This window comes from Pecten maximus, chromosome 11 (assembly GCF_902652985.1).
Source record: "Pecten maximus chromosome 11, xPecMax1.1, whole genome shotgun sequence".
NCBI classification, from domain to species: Eukaryota; Metazoa; Mollusca; class Bivalvia; order Pectinida; family Pectinidae; genus Pecten; species Pecten maximus.
In genome coordinates this window covers 15,891,061-15,911,790 of record NC_047025.1, presented here as the reverse complement: position 1 = coordinate 15,911,790, position 20,730 = coordinate 15,891,061, and the positions used below count along the sequence as shown (strand labels likewise).

Sequence of the window (20,730 nt, the reverse complement as noted above, 5' to 3'; positions counted from 1 at the left end):
TGAACATGAAATAGTGGTAATGAGGATGTTATGGATGGAAGTATAGTTCTTTGTTATCAAACAATAAGTTAAGCTCACAATATGAACAAGCATGCTGGGTAAGGCTAAAACAATACATGTTCCCTACCAGCCCCCGCTTGACCTTGACCCAAAAACCCCGAAACTCGAACTTAATCTATACTGCTACTCATACTGAAGTTACATACCAACTTTCACCAACATACCTGGCTGAGAAAAGAGTGGAAAACTGAGTGGACAGACGGACTGACAAACAGACAGACAAGGTTTACACGTAAGGGACTAATAATAGTGCAAAAGGAACAGGGTTGGTGTGGCTTGTACATAGTGTAAAATACGGTCTCTGTCACTCAGCTGACAGAGCATGGTTCTTTGGCTCATGAGTTAGAGCTGTGGCTTATGCCAGAGACCGGACCCGGGTTCGATTCCTGATGGGGCACTCGGCAGGAATGCTTTTTTTTCTGTTATTTCACAATTTTATGAGTATACAGTAGAAATCTATAGAATTTGATTGTGTTAGGCCACAGCTCTCACAACTTAGTTGGTCCAGGTTTATTCAATTCCAAATATAATCAAATCCCTGTTGGTTAAAGACAATAAGCAAAAGCTTTTACGTCACATATATTAAAGAATTTCCGATATATGCATGAATCAAATGACAGATTTTAGGGTAAATTACGGACCCAATAGACAGGATTTGGTGTGATAAAGCATTCATTTTCGTCTCCTACTGACATATTGCGGACGAAAGTGGAAGGTGCGGTTTTGTCTGTAGCTCACTGTTCCATTGTTATTATGAATGATGTCAAATTTTGTCCTCGTCTCCCTGTAACATTTAATAAAAGAAAATGTCTAAATTTTGTTTCAGTTTTAATCTGCAACATTTATGTTAGACCTCTAAAGAACCTCTATTTGAAGTACATGCATGTATCAGTTTACTAAAACAATTATTAATTGAATGGTAAGCAATCAAAAACATTAAAATTTTGACAGACAGTAGACCACAGACATAGTCTTCGGCCTCTTCCTCTATGAATGTTATTGGCCCTCTACGGTTCCATAGTAGGTCAATAGCAAACCATATAACTAATATTGGTATCCTGTTGTAAACCAATTGGACCAATGATTGGGCCGGCTAGCACAAAAACATTGACTCAGTGTAGAGGATGGGCTTATTAAAGGACAACGATATAGCATTTTTTTTCGCAATGCATATGGCTAAGTTTTTTTGTCATTATATCACACATGGGCTAATTGTGCCAATAAATGATGTCTACACAACCTGTATGTGTACGGTCCCTTTTGCTCGACAAAAGGCTTTTTTCCCTGCAGGACTTCATCTGGGTTTTTGACATCAAACATATAGAACTGCATGTATACAGGTATTGGGGTATCTTTCCATATGTCATATGTAGCCCCGCCTTCAACCAGCACAACACTCTGCAGAAAAATGATGGTATTAAATTATCACTTCACAATGTCCACACCAAACAATAAGTACAAAAATATGTACAACTAATTTCCAAAGTATATATAACTCAGACCTTTATATATACATGTATAAAAATTTCAATAGTCCACCAATAAGTACAACGTGTATTATTATTGTACATCTTTGAATAGGTAGTAGTCTATCAAAAGGTCTGTAAATTTACAAAACTGAGGCTGAAATATTGAATGTCCATAATTATATATATAATCTGCATATCAAAAAAAAAAAGTTGGTGGTAAGAATAAGATTCATATATAAATATACAAAAATATTATACCTATAAAACCATTAATATAATTAATGTTTTCCGCGTTTCGGAGTATAGCGGAAAATAATTGTCCTATAGTTTCGGTATTCGGATGTTTCCGTGAGTTGTTTGTTATTTTGCGTTAGCCAATGAGGGCTCGACGTGTTGTCCGCACGTGCGGTAGTGCATGTATAGGGGAGTATCAGGCATTCTAGTCGTGGACTCCCAACATTAGCGGTCATCAAAATTTTCGAATTAATTTTATATCAGCTTTAATTAGTTCAGAATACGTTAGCAGTTTTTCCATAGGTATTTTTTTTTTTTAGAAATCCAACATCTGAGTCTTAAGCCTTAAGGGTTGGTACACCTCCTGCTTCACCTATTAAGGATTTCAGGTTGGGTGTCTTGCTTGGCTCATTCCAATTTTTTTGCTAATTCATTTTTACGCGGAGGTCTGAGTGTAATGCAAGCGTTTTAATTGGTCAGATGGAGAGAGTGAAAAGGGAAATAGTTGTATTGATATTTTGTAGTGTTGCATATAATTATGCTAAAACTGTAATAAATGCCGGGTGTTCCGCTAAAGTCCACTCTGGCTCGCTGTATATTATGTTGGTGTTGTTTATAGATGGAGCGAAGTATATAGAGGACATCAGGTATTTTCCAGGTCCAGGGTCCACTGAATTGGGATTTTTTTATGCGAGAAAATGTGAATTTGGAAAACAGAGGAAAGTGAAATTCAAACAAATTCATGTTCTTCTTAATAGATATTACCTTTGTTCTTTTTTATTTCATTTAGTACATACATCTGTTATTCATTCAAAATTGCCTGAGTTCTTTTCGCATCAAGTTAATATTTAATCTTGAAAAATTGACCTTTTTGGGGGGAATTTCAGTGGCAAATTGGGAATTTTCACAAGATTTTCTTTAGAGGAATGGTCCCTTTTATCGGACCCCGTTTTTATTGTAGGAAAATTCCCGTAAATGTACCTGTTCTACTCTCTGTTGGATAAGCCAGTTGGCCAGTGGTATCATTACTACTCCCAGGATACACAGAATCCAACTGGTACAACAATATACCAGCACCTTCTTCTTCACTGTCCATGCCATGACTGGCTCCCAAAGATGGCCTGTTCCTGTAATTTCAAGTAGCATCATTAATAACTTCATATATACCGCACATAGAAATTGTATACAGACTAGCTATGAAAAGTACATTACATGAACCTGGTAAACATATTTGTTCTAGGAATTCTGATGTTATAGCTAGACTATAATGCTCTACAATATATGCCATATTATATCAGTGAAATCCTTCTTGGGAAAAGCAATAATAGGTTGACCTGTAGCCAAAAAAGACCATACTTGAATATCGCTTACGACGATATAGTATAGCTATGTACAGTTACTTTAAATCCTGTTTGTATACGTTATAAGGCAGCATGACTGTAATAGACTTTCATTTACATGATTCTGTTGGTAGCAATGTAAAACATAGCTATCAGAAACCATAAAAGCACAAAAAATATGATAGCTATATGTCGGACGTAGCTGTATGTCGGACGTACGTCATAAACACTTTGATGTCATAGTTTATAATAAGTTACATTATTGTGTTTATATGGGGATGGTTTCATTTCCTTTTGCTTTCATTTTGTTTCTTTCAAACAGATTTGCAGGAAATCTAATATAATGAGTGGCCCCAGCTACATGTACATTATGTAGCTCACCGCTTGCATATACTGTAATCGAGGAATTTCATACCTGCAACCACTAAAATGATAGGGACTTTCAAATTCAATGGTGGTGTATAGTGTATATACGTATATTGGAATGAAAAGAAAACCAACATGACATTATCACTAGCGCTTTCAGGCCTCTAGCGCTAGCGATAGTGCCGTGTTGGTTTTCTTTTCTTTCAAATATCTAAATTAAATATTAAAATGAAAAGAAAACCAATCATGAAATAGAAATTTGTCTCACAAAATTGAGACTGCCTCGACACTCCGAGCAAGTTTCTAACCTGATTATTTTGAAGACTCTACAAGATTATAATTATATGCTGAATGTTGGCCTTACATGTAAATAACATTTAATGAAGCCTGTTTTCATTTCTGTTGCAAATATTAGCATCTACCAGTGGCCATGGTAAATCAATTTTTTTTCTTCTTTTTTTTGCAGAAACATAGAAAATGAAACATTCGCATCCATTCACAGAGATACATTGCATGCACATCAGCTTTAATTTATTTCTTAATTTTAAAATAAAATAAAATGAATAGACTAAATGTAAGTAGATCTGAAGAACGAGTTAAGGTGTTTCAGTACACTTGAACTTGTGCCGAGAAAGATTTGAGAAATAGCGGTTTATAAATCAATGATGAACCAATGTTTTGATTTGGTAAGTTAGTCTATAGAATTTGTTAAGGTAACAGTACAGAAACATAAACATAACTAAACATTTTACAAATGACATATAACTGGTAAGGTATTCTTATTGTCAACATATAAACTTACCTCTCTCTATGGGACTGAAAACAGTCCCATTTGACCTTCTACGTGCATTTTATGAAGAAAATGTGCGCGCGTGCAGTACAGGTATTTTTGGCCAGGACGAACCTTCAAGGGGCGCGACGAATTACCCAAATCTACCCAAATCTACCCAAATCCACCCAAATCTACCCAAATCTACCCAAATCTACCTTAATCTACTATGTAAATCAAACAAAATCATACTTACAGCTTATAATTTGGGAACGTGAACTTGTTAAATCAATTTTTAGTGCATCATTGTCGCGTAAAGCACCATGAATCGATATAATGTACACAAACACTCTAACTTCAGTAGCGGTTATCTCCCATTATGCATATAATGTCAAGGAACAACAAAGACCTGGTTAATTTAAAGACAATTTATTACGTAGAATATTGATTATATAACAAGCAATTCGTGAAGTCGATGTATAAAAATAGTAGATTTCTACGAAATAATTCTTAGACAAAAGTCTTCTATAATTCTAAGCAAAGCCTACATGTAAATATAAACGTCTGTTGAATGTTAAAAAATGTTAAAATCCAATTGTTACATACACATATAATTTTTTACCAACATTCATAAAATTACTATGTATTTAATCGGTACATTTCAATAATTTTTATGAACAATACAGTCGTATCCAATGTGACATCTCATAAACATCTTGGTGTATACTTGTCCTCTAGTTTTGACTTGGTTGACCACATTGAAACTTTCATACGTTTAGGTACACTGAGGAAACTGAAATATGTTCTTGATAGAAACTCTCTACAGACTCTATATATATCTTTCATTAGAATAAGCTGATATTGTTTTGGATGCACTACCACAATAGCTTATATACGTATAAAAAGTAAATCTCATAATCTATTCCACATATATAAAAACCATGTTAGATACAAATACAATGCATATATATATATATAAAAAAAACATACACGCTCTAAAATGTACAAATACAATACTGTCATTGACAGTAGACATATTTGAGTTCTCACTTTAAGCAAAGTGCACCTGACGAGGTGACGAGTCTGAAATTGACTACTTATTTGTATTTACCACTAAAATGAAAAAAATGCAAAATTTATAAATAATTAAAATGTCAATGTCAAGTCAGTATACTGAACTAGCCCATGAAGAAAATGATACAAATACAATGCATATATATATATATAAAAAAAAAACATACACGCTCTAAAATGTACAAATACAATACTGCAGTTCAAGCCACGCCCATCTAATTAGAGGGCGGAGCTTCGTAAGATCATAGACCAGTATATATCAGAAGCCACTATTTACCGCTGTATCCATTGCTAGTTAATAATTCAACATGACATCACTTCTTTTCGGCAGCAGCTACATCGAGCGATTGAGACGATACTGCAACAACGACATAGAGACACCAGGAGGTACACACTTCTTCGGGAAAGGAGGTCTACGAAGCGATAGAATGGACAGCGCATTACTCCAGAGAGCATTAGAATGCAATGTCGACACGGCATTCATCCACATCGGAGGAAATGAAATAGCGGCAGATTCATCCCCTAAAGAGATCTTCTACATCCATATAAATATATTGTATAGGTTCAATAGTATTTAGTAAAGTTTTATAGGTTCCATAGTATTTAGTAAAGTTATATTATTATTATCCTCCAAAATGAAGAGCATGACATAATAACAAAACAATGTTCAAAACACATATATGTTACAGAAAATGCATGGCAATATGATAATACACTTGGTAAACATAAATGGTATGATTATTAGTTTAAGTTTGAAAATGAGCAAAATTATAGATTATTTTGAAGAACTAGATTTGAATATGATGATCATCGTACAGGTCAAGCATATACTTTATATGAGATATTGTATTGAACTGTTCTAGTATATCTGTTTCCAATGAATAAGCCATATAGCCTCCCAGTAAAATGTGAACTAACATATATTCTGACAATTAATGCAAAAATGAAATAAATTAAATATCAGAAATAGATACGATTGCACACATAAACAATTTTTTTCCAATATTCTTGGTTAGGAAACAATTTTTTTTCCAATATTCTTGGTTAGGAAACAATTTTTTTCAAATATTCTTGGTTAGGAAACAATTTTTTCAAATATTCTTGGTTAGGAAATGTACCATCATCTAGTGACAGTTTTAAGAATACAAATAATTGATACTTTTTAACATATCTGGTATATAACCATTTTGAACACATTCATTTGTTTCATACAAAAAACATCTTAAAATAAAAATGTTACTGGTTAAATTACTTCTTTTCATTCTACACAACCTACCTAGAAACAATAGTTTTTTTTATATCTATGTATGCTTCAATAGATGTCCATCCAAGTACGGAGGTCAAGATCTATAGGTTCAATAGTATTTAGTAAAGTTCTTAAAAGGGAGGTAACCCCTACTTAATTTTGATTCTTAAACCAATCGACAAAGACCGTACGTAATAATTATTTAAAAATGTCAAAAACATCGTTTTGATACGTTATTGATGTAATATATATTGATTTGTGTGGAATATAATGGTAGATTTGGGTAGATTTGGGGATTTGGGTAGATTTGGGTAGATTTGGGTAATTCGTCGTGCCGCCTTCAAGCTTGTTTATCCGGAAGATTTTGACAACCGGTGTCGAGGGAATTTCAAGACCTTGACGTTCCTGGTACCCTAATTGATTTTACCTTTCGAATGAGCAATGCATGCATTTTCAATGTAACTCTTTTTAAATTATTAATGTGATAAACATTAAAGACGGAAAACGTTATATTGCTGTTGATTTCAATGAGTAAACCGATGGTATTGTCATCCACAAGCGTTCAAATGAGCATGATTTAGGGGAAAAAAAACTTGTGGTAAGAATTTCAGTCGACACCGAATCCAAGTAAACAATCCTGAAAAGTGGAAGCTCATGGAGCGTTTTCCATACAACTTCCCTTGGATTATGGATGTCAAATTTACCAAGTACAGACTTTTCCAGTTTATTTCCTCGTAGAACAACTATTTTTTTCGGTTTGAATTGGTTCTGAATTTTGACGACGCTTCTCGATCTCATTATAAGAGAGGCACACGTACATGCATTACAGTAGCGTGTTAGGTCACAGCAGATTTCATTTTATTTTAGCATATAATTATTCATACTGAGGAGAATAGTGACCGTCCACATTAAGTTAATTTTGATTACTCTGTAGATAAACACAGTACTATTTTCAAAATGATATAAGTCATGATCACCGAAAGCGTCGATTATACAAGAAACATAAAGGCCTACAATGTAGACGTTGATTTATGTCCTGTACACAGGGGCTTCACACGGTCAGGACTATGACCCAGAATTAAATGATCATTTATAGTATTCATTGATTTCTGGGATCGGACTGTGGGTTTAAATATTTAGTCTGGGGTCTAAAACCACAGAAAGCCATGGTCCATACTTCAGCTAGCTAAAGCTATAGGTCTCGGGCTGTTTTTTGGTTCTGATGCCAACTGACCTTTATCAACCGAACCCTATTCGACACTGCGCAAGTTCCGCCTTGATTACAAGGTGGAAAGAAAGAGACGATAATATCGGTAATCATAAGTCTCATTTAAACTGCCCAAACGATAATTCACTTAAATTCATAATACTTTGACACAAAACACTTTGCGACACCATTCCACCACTTCACATAACCTATACTATTACGAACATGGCGGCATTGGTTGTCAAAAATATGAAATATGTGTACCAAACGGAACAAATGTAAAGTGCAAAGAAAATAGCTTTTCATTTGTTTTTGCTTTATATTCCATTTTTTCCCCTGACACCATGTCTGGTGTAGGGCCAGAGCGCGCTACTAAATGAAAACATGGAATTCTCCAACACTGTTCGTTATTGCTGATTTTGGTTCAGATAAATAAAATTGGGCGTCACATAACACCTACCTTACATTTATGGATATGATATATTAATTTATTTACCCAAAAACACGCGTTTTAAGTCCTGTAGACAGACAAGTTGGCATTTCGAGAGACTCGTTAGGATATATTCTTTCATCCTAATAAATGTACAGCACTATATCTATCTCCAACAATGAAAAGAAATGTGGAAGAAATTTTGACAACTTTAATCAAAAGTTTGAAGCAGAATGGATGAATATATCATGGAAATAATGAAATGGTCCTGAATACATTTTCTATAATTAGTTTTAATTTGACAGTATCTTTTATTGCAATTTTCATCTAGCATTGTCCTTTAGAGTAGACGGTTGTTATAACTACAGAATGTATATAAATTTTATGTCATATCATTGTAGGACTGTGTGTTACATGTGAGCTGATCCTGACAATAAACTCTGTGTTTTGAATAAAGCGAGATTAGTATACCACCAGGATGTCCAAAAATACAAGGGTAGGTATATAAAATTTGGATTGTGTGAGAACAAGAATTTAAGGTCTTGTTGAACTATGTACTATTTCTTTAAGTGATTTGAGATAATTAAGTGATTCTATTGATAATTGGCGTTCTGGTGCGCAGGACAATGTAATTAAGTGTTTATAACTCCATGAATCCAACATAGGCATGACTACCTGTATGTATTCTGGGATAGACTCTTGGGTACATTCATTTTAAAATGCTGCTACCATGTATATTTGAAGAATTATAGTTTGGACATGCATATTTCAAACACTTATTTATTATAATTGTTTATTAACTTATGATGAAAAAGGCTTTTCCAACCTAGTAAACCCACCTGTCTATTTAAGTGTACCTCAAATATTCAATAGGAAAGAGTGCTTGAGAAATAAAACAGCTAGGTCTTAATTTATTTCTAAAAAGGGGCAGCAGTGGCCGAGTAGTTAAGGTGTTCGGACACTTTATCACTAGCCCTCCACCTCTGGGTTGCGAGTTCGAAACCTAATTAAACAAAATTAACCAAAATAAAGCAAACTATTCCTGAAAAAAAAAAGATTTATAGTATTGAAACATGTCCTTATAAAACCATATGGAAACTTCAAATGGTGTAATAGACATTCTCAGCTGTGTTTTTGTTATCAGATTAGCACACAGTGTGCTTAAACTGCCACTGCTTATCAGGTGAAATACGGTATATATTACATACAGTGTGCTTATCAGGTGAAATACGGTATATATTACATACAGTGTGCTTATCAGGTGAAATACGGTATATATTACATACAGTGTGCTTATCAGGTGAAATACAGTATATATTACATACAGTGTGCTTATCAGGTGAAATACAGTATATATTAAATACATTGTGCTTATTAGGTGTAATGCAGTATATATTAAATACATTGTGCTTATTAGGTGAAATACAGTATATATTACATACAGTGTGCTTATCAGATGTAATGCAGTATATATTACATACAGTGTGCTTATCAGGTGTAATACAGTATATATTACATCCAGTGTGCTTATCAGGTGAAATACAGTATATATTACATACAGTGTGCTTATCAGGTGAAATACAGTATATATTACATCCAGTGTGCTTATCAGGTGTAATACAGTATATATTACATACAGTGTGCTTATCAGGTGAAATACAGTATATATTACATCCAGTGTGCTTATCAGGTGAAATACAGTATATATTACATACAGTGTGCTTATCAGGTGAAATACAGTATATATTATATACGGTGTGCTTATCAGGTGAAATGCAGTATACATGTATATCATATAAGTTGTTGTTTATATTACAGGTCCCAGGTTACATGCAAAGTAAAGCAGCCAGGAATGCTAGAGGAATAATTGGGTAATATTTATACATGATCAATTAATTCCTACCTGTGGCGTCCTCATTACTAACATTATACCAGCATTAAATTATGTAGCATTAATTAGGTTGCTGTGTAATGATTTTCATGTAGAATTAAGTATTATTAATTCCTCCAATCTTTAAAAGATTTTAAATTACACTCCACTGCCCTGTAGAAATATTACTTGAAGTCTTTTGTATTATTTTTCTTTGTAATTGAAATTCTTCATTGATGATGAAATACACGTTTTAGAATTAGATTTCATTATAGGACTGTATGGAGAACACAGTAAAAACTGAGACCCTCCTTCAATCATCTATTGGACAAATTACCAAGATAATGTCATGTCCATCAAAATTGATTTCAATTTTCCATTGAATCACCTTTAATGTAAAATATTTTACAGAGACAGAGAGATTCGATTCAAGTGCTCCCTACAAAACACCATTCTAGATGTGTTACGGGGCCGGCCAGGATGGCAGGAGGTCCCAGGGTAAGTCGCAATATACTTCACTTATTTGTGGATTGTTTGTGGATTAAGGATGATGTGATATGTAGAATAACAATTGAAATATACTTACTTATTAGTTTGAAAATACAATCAACTTTATCAGTTGATATCTTATTATGGAAATAATCCACACAAATTTTCTGAATATGATAACTCTAATTAATCTACAATTGTCATAGAAAAGTTCCAACTTAAATTTGAACTTGAAAAAAGTTAGTTTGATTATAAAAATATTTAAGGTGCATTATTTTTTGAATTTTTGATACTAACCTTAAGTATCTCAAGGATACACAAATACATGTATACTATTATACTAAAATTCAGAAAGCTGTATTTAGGAAAGAGTGATTGGATTGTGTAGATTAACCAAATAACAGTAGTAAGCATGGTGCCTGGTTTGTATGTTAAGTTGTTGTGTATCGGGTGTTGTCACACTGTGTTGTTCACATGTTTAATCACTTCCATTCAATGTTTGATGTTTCTGTTAACAAGAGAAGCAAAAAAGACCAGAATTATAGATAAAATTAACTCCATAGTTTCTATCATCATCAGGCACATTGACAACTACTTTTATTACCCTACACTTAAATCTAGATTTGTGTAAATATAATCTGATGGTTTTCAGCCCAAATTTCCAACAACAAAACATGCAACAAAATAGTAGACCTGCTGCTGGGTGAGTGATAGGTTACCATAGCAACCCTGGTACCATGGATACCATGTGGGTTCCATGATGTCAGTCAGTATTATGCATCTACAATGGTAGTAATAACCTATTACCTTGGTTACCATAGATACACCAGATTCTATGACATCATAGTTACTTGATACTACTGTAGTCATAGTAACACTACTACTATACTATGAAGTCAACTAACACGTTTGTATTCCTCTTGTAGTAAACCCTTTATTCCTTTTGTAGTAACTTTGTATATACATAAACCTCTTGTAGTTAACCTTGTATATACATAAACCTCTTGTAGTCAACCTTGTATATACATCAACCTCTTGTAGTCAACCTTGTATATACATCAACCTCTTGTAGTCAACCTTGTATACATCAACCTCTTGTAGTCAACCTTGTATATACCTCTTAGTGATCATCAGTCGTGATAGTATTGCCTATTACCTGTTTGTAACAAAGGTTGATACACCAGTCTTAGTCCAGCCTCGTCCTAACTTTCATCAAACATATAACTATTTTATCATGGCATATTACCTAAGGTATCTTACAAAGCAATTACCCCTTCTATAAACCTACCAGAAAGAAGTGGCATGTTTATATGACTGTAAGTGCCACTGTGTTACCAATGCCATCTCATAGGCCATTGTAACCATGGGAACATAACAACAGTATGTCTGTTTTATCTAGTGCATCACACCACAAACTGTATTAGATTCAACAGAAGTCCACAAAAAGTATAGGAAATGAAAATATGATTGAACTGTCTAGATATGGCATTCATGGGTGATATGAATGATACAGATTTGCAGGTAACTTCTGGTAGCATGAAATGTGATGATTTTAGCCTTGAGTGAATATTGTGTGGGTACATGTATTTCCTTGTTAGTGAAAATTTTCATCTACAACTGAAATAAAGTATCACAAGTCATGGTCAGATGATTCACATCTGTAACATCTGTTCAGTCCATTTCGGTTCAAACACAAGATTGATTGCTGGTTTCTGATATCCCCTCTTTGAATCCTTGATTTTTTGGAATCCTTTCTTTGAATCCTTGGTTTTCTGGAAAGCTTTCTTTGAATCCTTGGTTTTCTTGAAACCTTTCTTTGAATCCTTGGTTTTCTGGAAAGCTTTCTTTGAATCCTTGGTTTTCTTGAAAGCTTCCTTTGAATCCTTGGTTTTCTTGAAAGCTTTCTTTGAATTCTTGGTTTTCTGTAATCCTTTCTTTGAATCCTTGGTTTTCTTGAAAGCTTTCTTTGAATCCTTGGTTTTCTTGAAAGCTTTCTTTGAATCCTTGGTTTTTTTGAAAGCTTTCTTTGAATTCTTGGTTTGGTTGTAATCCTTTCTTTGAATCCTTGGTTTTCCGTAATCCTTTCTTTGAATCCTTGGTTTTCTGGAAAGCTTTCTTTAAATCCTTGGATTTCTGGAAACCTTTCTTTGAATCTTAGGTTTCAGCAATCCTTTCTTAGAATCCTTGGTTTTCTGGAATCCTTTCTTGGAATATTTGGTTTCTGGAATCTTTCTTTGAATACATGGAACTACAAAATAATAAATACAATATTGTATTTCTGTTGTGGTAACATATATAATCATCTGATTCTTCCTGTCTTGATGAAGGTGGTTTTCTTCAATTTTGTTCCATTAGTTTACGCGCAGAGAGGGTACAGACTTTGGCCTCAAAGTTTGGTTCGACTGAAAGACAATTTTCGATACAAAGTACAATGATGCCTATCAGTGACTTGTCTAATTATAATATAAAGTGGTCAAATCTAGACCCTCGGGTGAATTATTAATAACTGACAAATCTAGACCTCGGTATAGACCCTCGGGTGAATTATTAATAACTGACAAATATGTATATAGACCCTCGGGTGAATTATTAATAACTGACAAATATAGATCCTCGGGTGAATTGTTAACGATTCACTGCATTTGATGAAAGAATATCTTGTAATACAGGTAATCTGTGTAATAGCGTTTACATATGGGGATATTTTAAAAATGAAAATGAAGTTCCCAGTGTGATGGAGAGGATGAAGTGAAGTTTTGAATGCACTGTGAAATGGATGTGTATATAATACTTTATATACAAGTTTTTTATTCAGTGGAGAAGGTAGAGTGACATATGTAGTGATGATGGTAAACCAGCATTTTGAGTGTTTTACGTTCCAGCTCCCAAACTTCGACCCAACCACCAGATGGGAAGGGGAATAAGACAGGGTGAGTCTCCACAGCCTTCCTAGTTTATATACCACGTACACTGGACACTTTATACTCATTTTATTGGCTGGGTTTATAAATCAAATTGTTTGGTATATTGAATGGTGTTTTTAGTAACAAGAAATTTGTTTGTTCACAGACTGAGATTAAAATTTTGTATGTTATTAAATTATCATTTTCTACATAACATGCAATCCTGATGGCTATTTCTATGGTGTATTTACAAAAAATGCAGCTAGAAATCGGCCTTAGAAGAATGTTTTAGTCCAATACATATTTGTCAGGACAAGAAGGGTATCATGAGATACCAGTGTATATTTTGCACTCAAACAATTATTTTTTTAGTTTCCATGTAGACTGAACCTGTGGCTTTAATGGAATGGCTCCCAGTAATTTATATGTTATACAGTTGCTATGACAACCAGCAATAAGTATACATGTTCTTTGTTTCTTCCTTAATGAGATTTTTTTTAGGATATTCATAATATATGTGGTTTTGATATTGTAACTATGACAAATTTTCACCCCTGTTACCATGGAAACTTGTTCTTGTTATTTGTTACAGTTCCACAGGTACTACCCCATCAAACACACAAAATTCACCCGCCACCTCAGGCGGAAAAACTGGGTGAGTGTCAGTTAATATCAGACTGGCGAATGAGCATGTGCAGTAGCTGGCCTTTAAGCATCTTATATCATAAGCTTTCACACTCCTCTCTAATACAGGTATACATATAATAGACAAATATGGGTAACACCATAAACTTCTAATATCTAAATCTCTAAAGAATGAAACTCTGTAGCTAATCGTCATTAAAGGTTGTGGTCATTCCATGTTTCTAGTCTCTTAGTATTCATTTCCTGTTCATAAATAAATAATTATTGTCTCTTTACCTTATGTTAAACAAATAATTTCCTTTGTCTAAACGCATACTATCACTAAATCACTGAAGCATGACTAAAAGTATCTACCTACTGGGTACATCATACTGTTTTTGAATGATATTACCTATAACCTTCTCTTGTATATCAAAATGTAATGTCTTAAGCTCTGAAGCATGAGTCTACCTCTTAAGCATATATGATAATTGCTATTTTTAACTTTCTCCTTTGTTAAAACATCTTTCCTCTAATCTCCGAAGCACAACTTTACTTGGTACTGGGCATACAATAGTAATATGTCAGATCTGTATCATGGCCACCTCCATCAGAAGGTGGTCCATACATGTACAAGTACTGGGAAAAACATTTCTGTAACTTAAAGTATATTAGATAGTAGCTGTCCTTTCTTCCTAATCAATTCTTAAAAGCATGAACTACTTTTACAAACTTCTGTAAGTATTGTTAAACCAGATAGATTTTGCATGTTATATTTTTGAAAAAAAAATAATTACCACACAGTGCACATTTTGCAGGCTTCTAGTCTGAAAATTTGTCAGCAGAAACAATGGATAATTGACTTTTTAAAATACTTTTTACAATATTTTTGGCTTTATGCATTTATCAGCCCACAATCATCAGATGTTCAAATTGCCTTATGTCTGTGGTCTGTGACCTGTGGCCTGTGGCCTATGGTCTGTGGCCTGTGGCCTGTGGTATGTGGCCTATGGTCTGTGGTCTGTGGCCTGTGGTTTGTGGTCTGTGGCCTGTGAACTGTGGTGTGTGGCCTGTGGTCTAGCTGTGGCCTGTGGCCTGTGTCAATCCTTGTTATCATTATTTCTTGATGAGTACTGAAAAGATATTTCTCAAACTTTGTATGATGGTTCTCCTTGGTCCCTAGTTGTGCCACTTCTATTTTGGGTATGACCATGAAAACAAAATGGTGGACAGGTGGCTATCTTAGATTTTGACTGTTGAAGTTCATTGCTATTTCTTGAAAAGCACCGAAGGGGTATATCTCAAACTTCAGAAGTAGGTTACCTTGGTCCCCAGTTGTGCCCATCAAATTTTGATTCTGTTTGGGAATACAATTACATGTATATAATTTCCCTTTGGCCTCTAGTTGTGTTTATTCTATTTTGAGTCTGATCAGAAAAATAAAATGGCTGGCAGATAACCCTATTGTGGTTTTGACATTTGATGTTTGTTACAGCTATTTCTTGAGAAGTACTGGAACGATATTTCTCAAACTTGATGAGTAGGTTCACATGTAGGTTCCTCTTAGTCCCTAGTTTGTGCTTTTTGTGTTGCCTGAAAAAGGCAACATATAGGTATCACCAGTCGGCGTCAGTGGTGTCATTGTCGGCGTCGTCCGCACAATGGTTTGCATGCGATAACTTGAGTTCCCTTGGGTTAATCAAACTCAATCTTTGTATAGTGCTTCCTTATCAAAACTGGTTGCTCCGAATTGTTTTTCAGGTTTGAAGGTCAAGGTCACTGTTACTATAAATAGAAAATTTGTTTCCATGAGATAACTCGAGTTTTCCTTAGCCAATCAGGCTCAAACTTCATACAGTGCTTCCTTACCAATAGTGCTTACTTAGATTGCTTTTAAGGTTCAAATGTCATTGTTACTTTAACTAGAAAATAGGTTTGCTTGCAATAACTTGAGATCCCTTGGGCCAATCAAATGCAAACTTGATGCATTGGTTTCTTACAGGAAATGCTTGTTTGTTTAAAATTCATCTCCTAGCTTGCTGCGCAGGCGACATATCCACTTCCGTGGAATTCTTGTTTAATTTTTGACTTTAATGGGGAAAATAAAATGGCCAACAGACAGCCTTCTTGGAATTTGACTGTTAAAGTTTGTATCTCTTAAGATTTCATCTTTAGGTTTCCTTTGGTCTTTAATGTGCATGCTTAATTTTGAGACTGATGGGAAAAACTAACAAAATGGCTGATAGGTGGCCATCTGAGATTTTATATTTGTAGTTTATTATTGGTGTTTTCAGAAAATTTCCTAATGAACCTTTGGTAAATTTCATATGCTGGTTCCCCTTGTTTGCAAATGAATAATTGGAAAAAAGGAAGCATGAAAAAAGTTGTGAAAAAACCAGTCTTACATACCCAATAAAGATCTTTCCATGGTGGGCACCAAGATCCCTCTTGGATGTCTTGTTTTTATATAGCATGTACATTTTATGAATTGAAAAGCTTTGCAGCTTTGCTCAAGGTTAAAAAACATTAACACAAAGTTGTTTTTTGTTGTTGGTATTTTTATATATCTACACAATATAAAGATACTTGTAATACAAAGATATTGCAGAATTCATAGATATTATTTGTTAAGATATCCATACCCTATTTTATAAACACTTTAAATTTAATTAACATACAGTATACATGTACAAAATGTATGTTATTTCAAACATAAATTTATGAGATGTTTTTTTCTTTTAACAATCAAATAAGAATGAACAATACAGAGAAAATTGATGGTTTTTAATTTTTTGCTGTTTTGAAGTTTGTATTGTTAAAATACATGTACATGTGTTTAATGATGTTGTACAGTACTAAACCGACACTATCGTCTCAGCCCGCGGGACCCCAACAACAATCGGGAGGGGTCCCCAACAGGATTGGGTGAGTTACGGCACAGGCGTTACAAACAAGGCCACTTTGGCTTATGAACGTAGATGTTAAGTCTAGTGTAGAGAACTTCAGCATTCTGTACTATGATATTGGGTGTAATAGCCATGAACAACTACAATAACCTGCCAGGTATACACTGTACACAGTACCTGTTTCCTCTGTTATCGTTACACTGGTTTTGGTCAGTTTACTTGTTGTCTAAATATGTAGTAAAGTTATATTTTTTGTATTTTTTATATCTTTAACAAATATGTATTTAATAATCATGTAGATTTAGTCTAGAATACATATGATTACTTACATTTTATTGTTATCTGCTAGTTTATCCTGCTAATACAGGAAGTGCTGTTAGGATTTTGTAGACAAAGACTAAAATTCTGATTATTTACCCTTAAAGGAAATCATGAAGGATTTATTCTAAAAATGGTAAAATTTAGATGTTCGATCATTTAATAAATTACACATCCAGTATCCATTGAGGAAAGAATAAGTCTAACAAAAGATCTGAGAAAATTATAAAACATCTCACAAAATGACAATATATTCTTCCATTTACCTCGGTCATATCCTCATACCCAATTTTTTTTCTGTTTGTAAGAAAGTTTTTGGATCTTAACTAGTAAACTTTAATTTCGATCTGATATGCGTTATGCGTTACTCTCGAGTCATAATCTACATATGATTTATGATATGATAAAGAGTTATGTTATGGATGAATTGACTGTTGTCAATGGTTACAGTACTAAATCGACTATGTCGCCTCAGACCTCTGGACCCCAGCAACAATCGGTCGGGGTCCCCAACAGATTCGGGTGAGTCATAGGACACCAGACTTACCAATATGGCCGCTTTGGCATATCATATGCATGTAATATGTAGTTATAATCTATATGTCCAGCTGTGACCTGTATCTATATATAGCCCATGTCAAATGGTTCTGCTGTACTTCAATAACCATGTTCTGTACATATTATATATATAATCCCTTTGGACTCTTTGGTATTTCATATATCTCTTTTTCTTCTTTCCTTTTGTTGGACATATTAATGTTTACATACAGAATCTATTGTACACTAAATCTTTTATTTCTTCACTAGTATATCATATATCTATATATCAATATCTTATATCAGTTGTTTAATTAATATACATTTATATCTCTATATGATTTACACATAAATAATGATTCAATTTTTTCTGTCAATGATATGGATTATTTATTCTTAACTCTTAAGAATTTTTTCTATATACCTCTACAAGTAACAGAGAGCTGAGTATTTGGTTTTAATGGACTCAAGGATAAACCCAGAAACTGAAGGCCATCTTCTACCTTACTGAGTTAAAATGGACAAACGCATTAGTTTAAAACTGTATTTTGTATGTACAATGTAAATGTGATCATGTGTACAATAAAACCCGCCACAGGTAAGGGTACGAGACAGAAACACTGTATTTTCCCAAATAACGGGATAAATAACGTGTGTGACACTTTGAACCCCCTAAACGTTAGAGCTTTGTCAATACACTCATACCTGACATTAACAGACACTTTACAACTCATGGAGCAAAATGCAATGTTGATTAAGAATATTAAAACAAATTTTGATACAGGACCTGGACAAGTAAGGGTTGCTTAGAATGACAGCCAGCTTTTCGTCTTTACTCATATTGTAAAAATCACCTGGGATATTACTGGCCTTTCACAATAGACTTGGTCGGAGATCATCATACAAGTTACATTTCAATAAAATATAAGGGAGCCATTTGTTACAGGACGGAGATAGAGTATTACTACAGTAGATTTCAGTGGGATCAAACTATAAATATATTGGTGACTCGGATCTCGATATACCCACTACGGTAGTCTTCCACTGGGATCTAACTGTAAATATATTGGTGACTCGGATCTCAATATACTCACTACAGTAGAGTTCCACTGGGATCTAACTATAAATATATTGGTAACTCGGATCTCAATATACTCACTACGGTAGAGTTCCACTGGGATCTAACTGTAAATATATTGGTGACTCGGATCTCAATATACTCACTACAGTAGAGTTCCACTGGGATCTAACTGTAAATATATTGGTGACTCGGATCTCGATATACTCACTACGGTAGACTTCCACTGGGATCTAACTGTAAATATATTGGTGACTCGGATCTCGATATACTCACCAGGTAGACTTCCACTGGGATCTAACTGTAAATATACTGGTGACTCCGATTGATATACTCACTACGGTAGACTTCCACAGGGATCTAACTGTAAACATATTGGTGACTCGGATCTCGATATACTCACTACGGTAGACTTCCACTGGGATCTAACTGTAAATATATTGGTGACTCGGATCTCGATATACTCACTACAGTAGAGTTCCACTGGGATCTAACTGTAAATATATTGGTGACTCGGATCTCGATATACTCACTACGGTAGACTTCCACTGGGATCTAACTATAAATATATTGGTGACTCGGATCTCGATATACTCACTACAGTAGAGTTCCACTGGGATCAAACTATAAATATATTGGTGACTCGGATCTCAATATACTCACTTCAGTAGAGTTCCACTGGGATCAAACTATAAATATATTGGTGACTCGGATCTCGATATACTCACTACAGTAGACTGTAAATATATTGGTGACTCGGATCTTGATATACTCACTACGGTAGACTTCCACTGGGATCTAACTATAAATATATTGGTGACTCGGATCTTGATATACTGACTACGGTAGACTTCCACTGGGATCAAACTGTAAATATATTGATGACTCGGATCTCGATATACTCACTACGGTAGACTTCCACTGGGATCTAACTATAAATATATTGGTGACACGGATCTCAATATACTCACTACAGTAGTCTTCCACTGGGATCTAACTGTAAACATATTGGTGACACGGATCTTGATATACTCACTACAGTAGACTAAATATATTGGTGACTCGGATCTCGATATACTCACTACAGTAGATTTGGTCTAAAAACAAGTATCCTGTTTCAAAACATGAATTTTTTGACACAGACAAAATTAAGTGCATAAAGTAATTGTTACCAGCGTAAATGTTCCTTTTTATTATAAAAAAGGCATCTCACAAATCATTTACAATGTAATACTTGTTTCGTATGAGAATTATTTTCTCTCTCTAAATCTTCAGCTTACTGTTATATATTTATGGAAATATTCTCGATCTATATGAACACACAAGTTAAAATTGAACACATTTTTGCTGCTGAATTCATTCTTGCATGAAGCTTTTATATCACAATGTTGCACCCACATATACCTGGTGAAGCCTGCCGTATAAATATAACGTAGTCTGGACACAATCATGACTTATGTAACGGGTAGTATGTCAGTACGTATGTTTAGTGAATATGTACGTCTCTTACAACTGTCAACCATGTACATGTATGTTTATACAGACAGAATTTTGCAAAATTTGAACATCAGAGGCAGATACCATATCATTAATTATATCTGTACATGTGAGTTAAAGTCATTCCTGGGCCCAGTGTTTGTAGGGTTTTATACCATAGAATGTGGGAGACAGATGGTGGGACATACAGCATGGTTGTCCAGACTCGTTCGGTTTCATCTACAGGCATGTTGGCTTATAATTACTTTTTATTTAATCATCATACCACATGTTTAACTGACCATGTATTGATATTAGAACATTGGATATCTGA

The 20,730-nt window shown here is 34.3% G+C and overlaps 2 protein-coding genes across 15 annotated transcripts in view; one reads left to right on the top strand and one right to left on the bottom strand.

The window, feature by feature from the left end:
* The window catches only part of LOC117338347 (lysosome membrane protein 2-like), a 78,704-nt gene extending 74,324 nt beyond the window's left edge, over positions 1-4,380 (bottom strand). The window contains 5 exon segments of the mRNA XM_033899672.1: positions 702-758; positions 760-844; positions 1,301-1,458; positions 2,745-2,890; positions 4,272-4,380. Coding sequence (XP_033755563.1) covers positions 702-758; positions 760-844; positions 1,301-1,458; positions 2,745-2,864 — 420 coding nt within the window. The 5' untranslated portion in view covers positions 2,865-2,890; positions 4,272-4,380.
* Positions 4,381-7,128: 2,748 nt separating this feature from the next.
* LOC117338346 (probable tubulin polyglutamylase TTLL9) overlaps positions 7,129-20,730 on the top strand; it is a 31,909-nt gene continuing 18,307 nt past the window's right edge. For 2 of the 14 annotated variants that reach the window (XM_033899658.1, XM_033899657.1), the window contains exons 1-9: positions 7,129-7,265; positions 8,597-8,691; positions 10,014-10,066; positions 10,477-10,563; positions 11,207-11,257; positions 13,437-13,484; positions 14,050-14,112; positions 16,935-17,006; positions 17,756-17,827. In XM_033899658.1, the coding sequence (XP_033755549.1) occupies positions 8,674-8,691; positions 10,014-10,066; positions 10,477-10,563; positions 11,207-11,257; positions 13,437-13,484; positions 14,050-14,112; positions 16,935-17,006; positions 17,756-17,827 (464 nt within the window). In that variant the 5' untranslated portion in view covers positions 7,129-7,265; positions 8,597-8,673. The remainder of the gene's footprint in view (positions 7,266-8,596; positions 8,692-10,013; positions 10,067-10,476; positions 10,564-11,206; positions 11,258-13,436; positions 13,485-14,049; positions 14,113-16,934; positions 17,007-17,755; positions 17,828-20,730) is intronic. The other 12 variants (XM_033899663.1, XM_033899661.1, XM_033899662.1 and 9 more) reach the window with 7 other exon arrangements.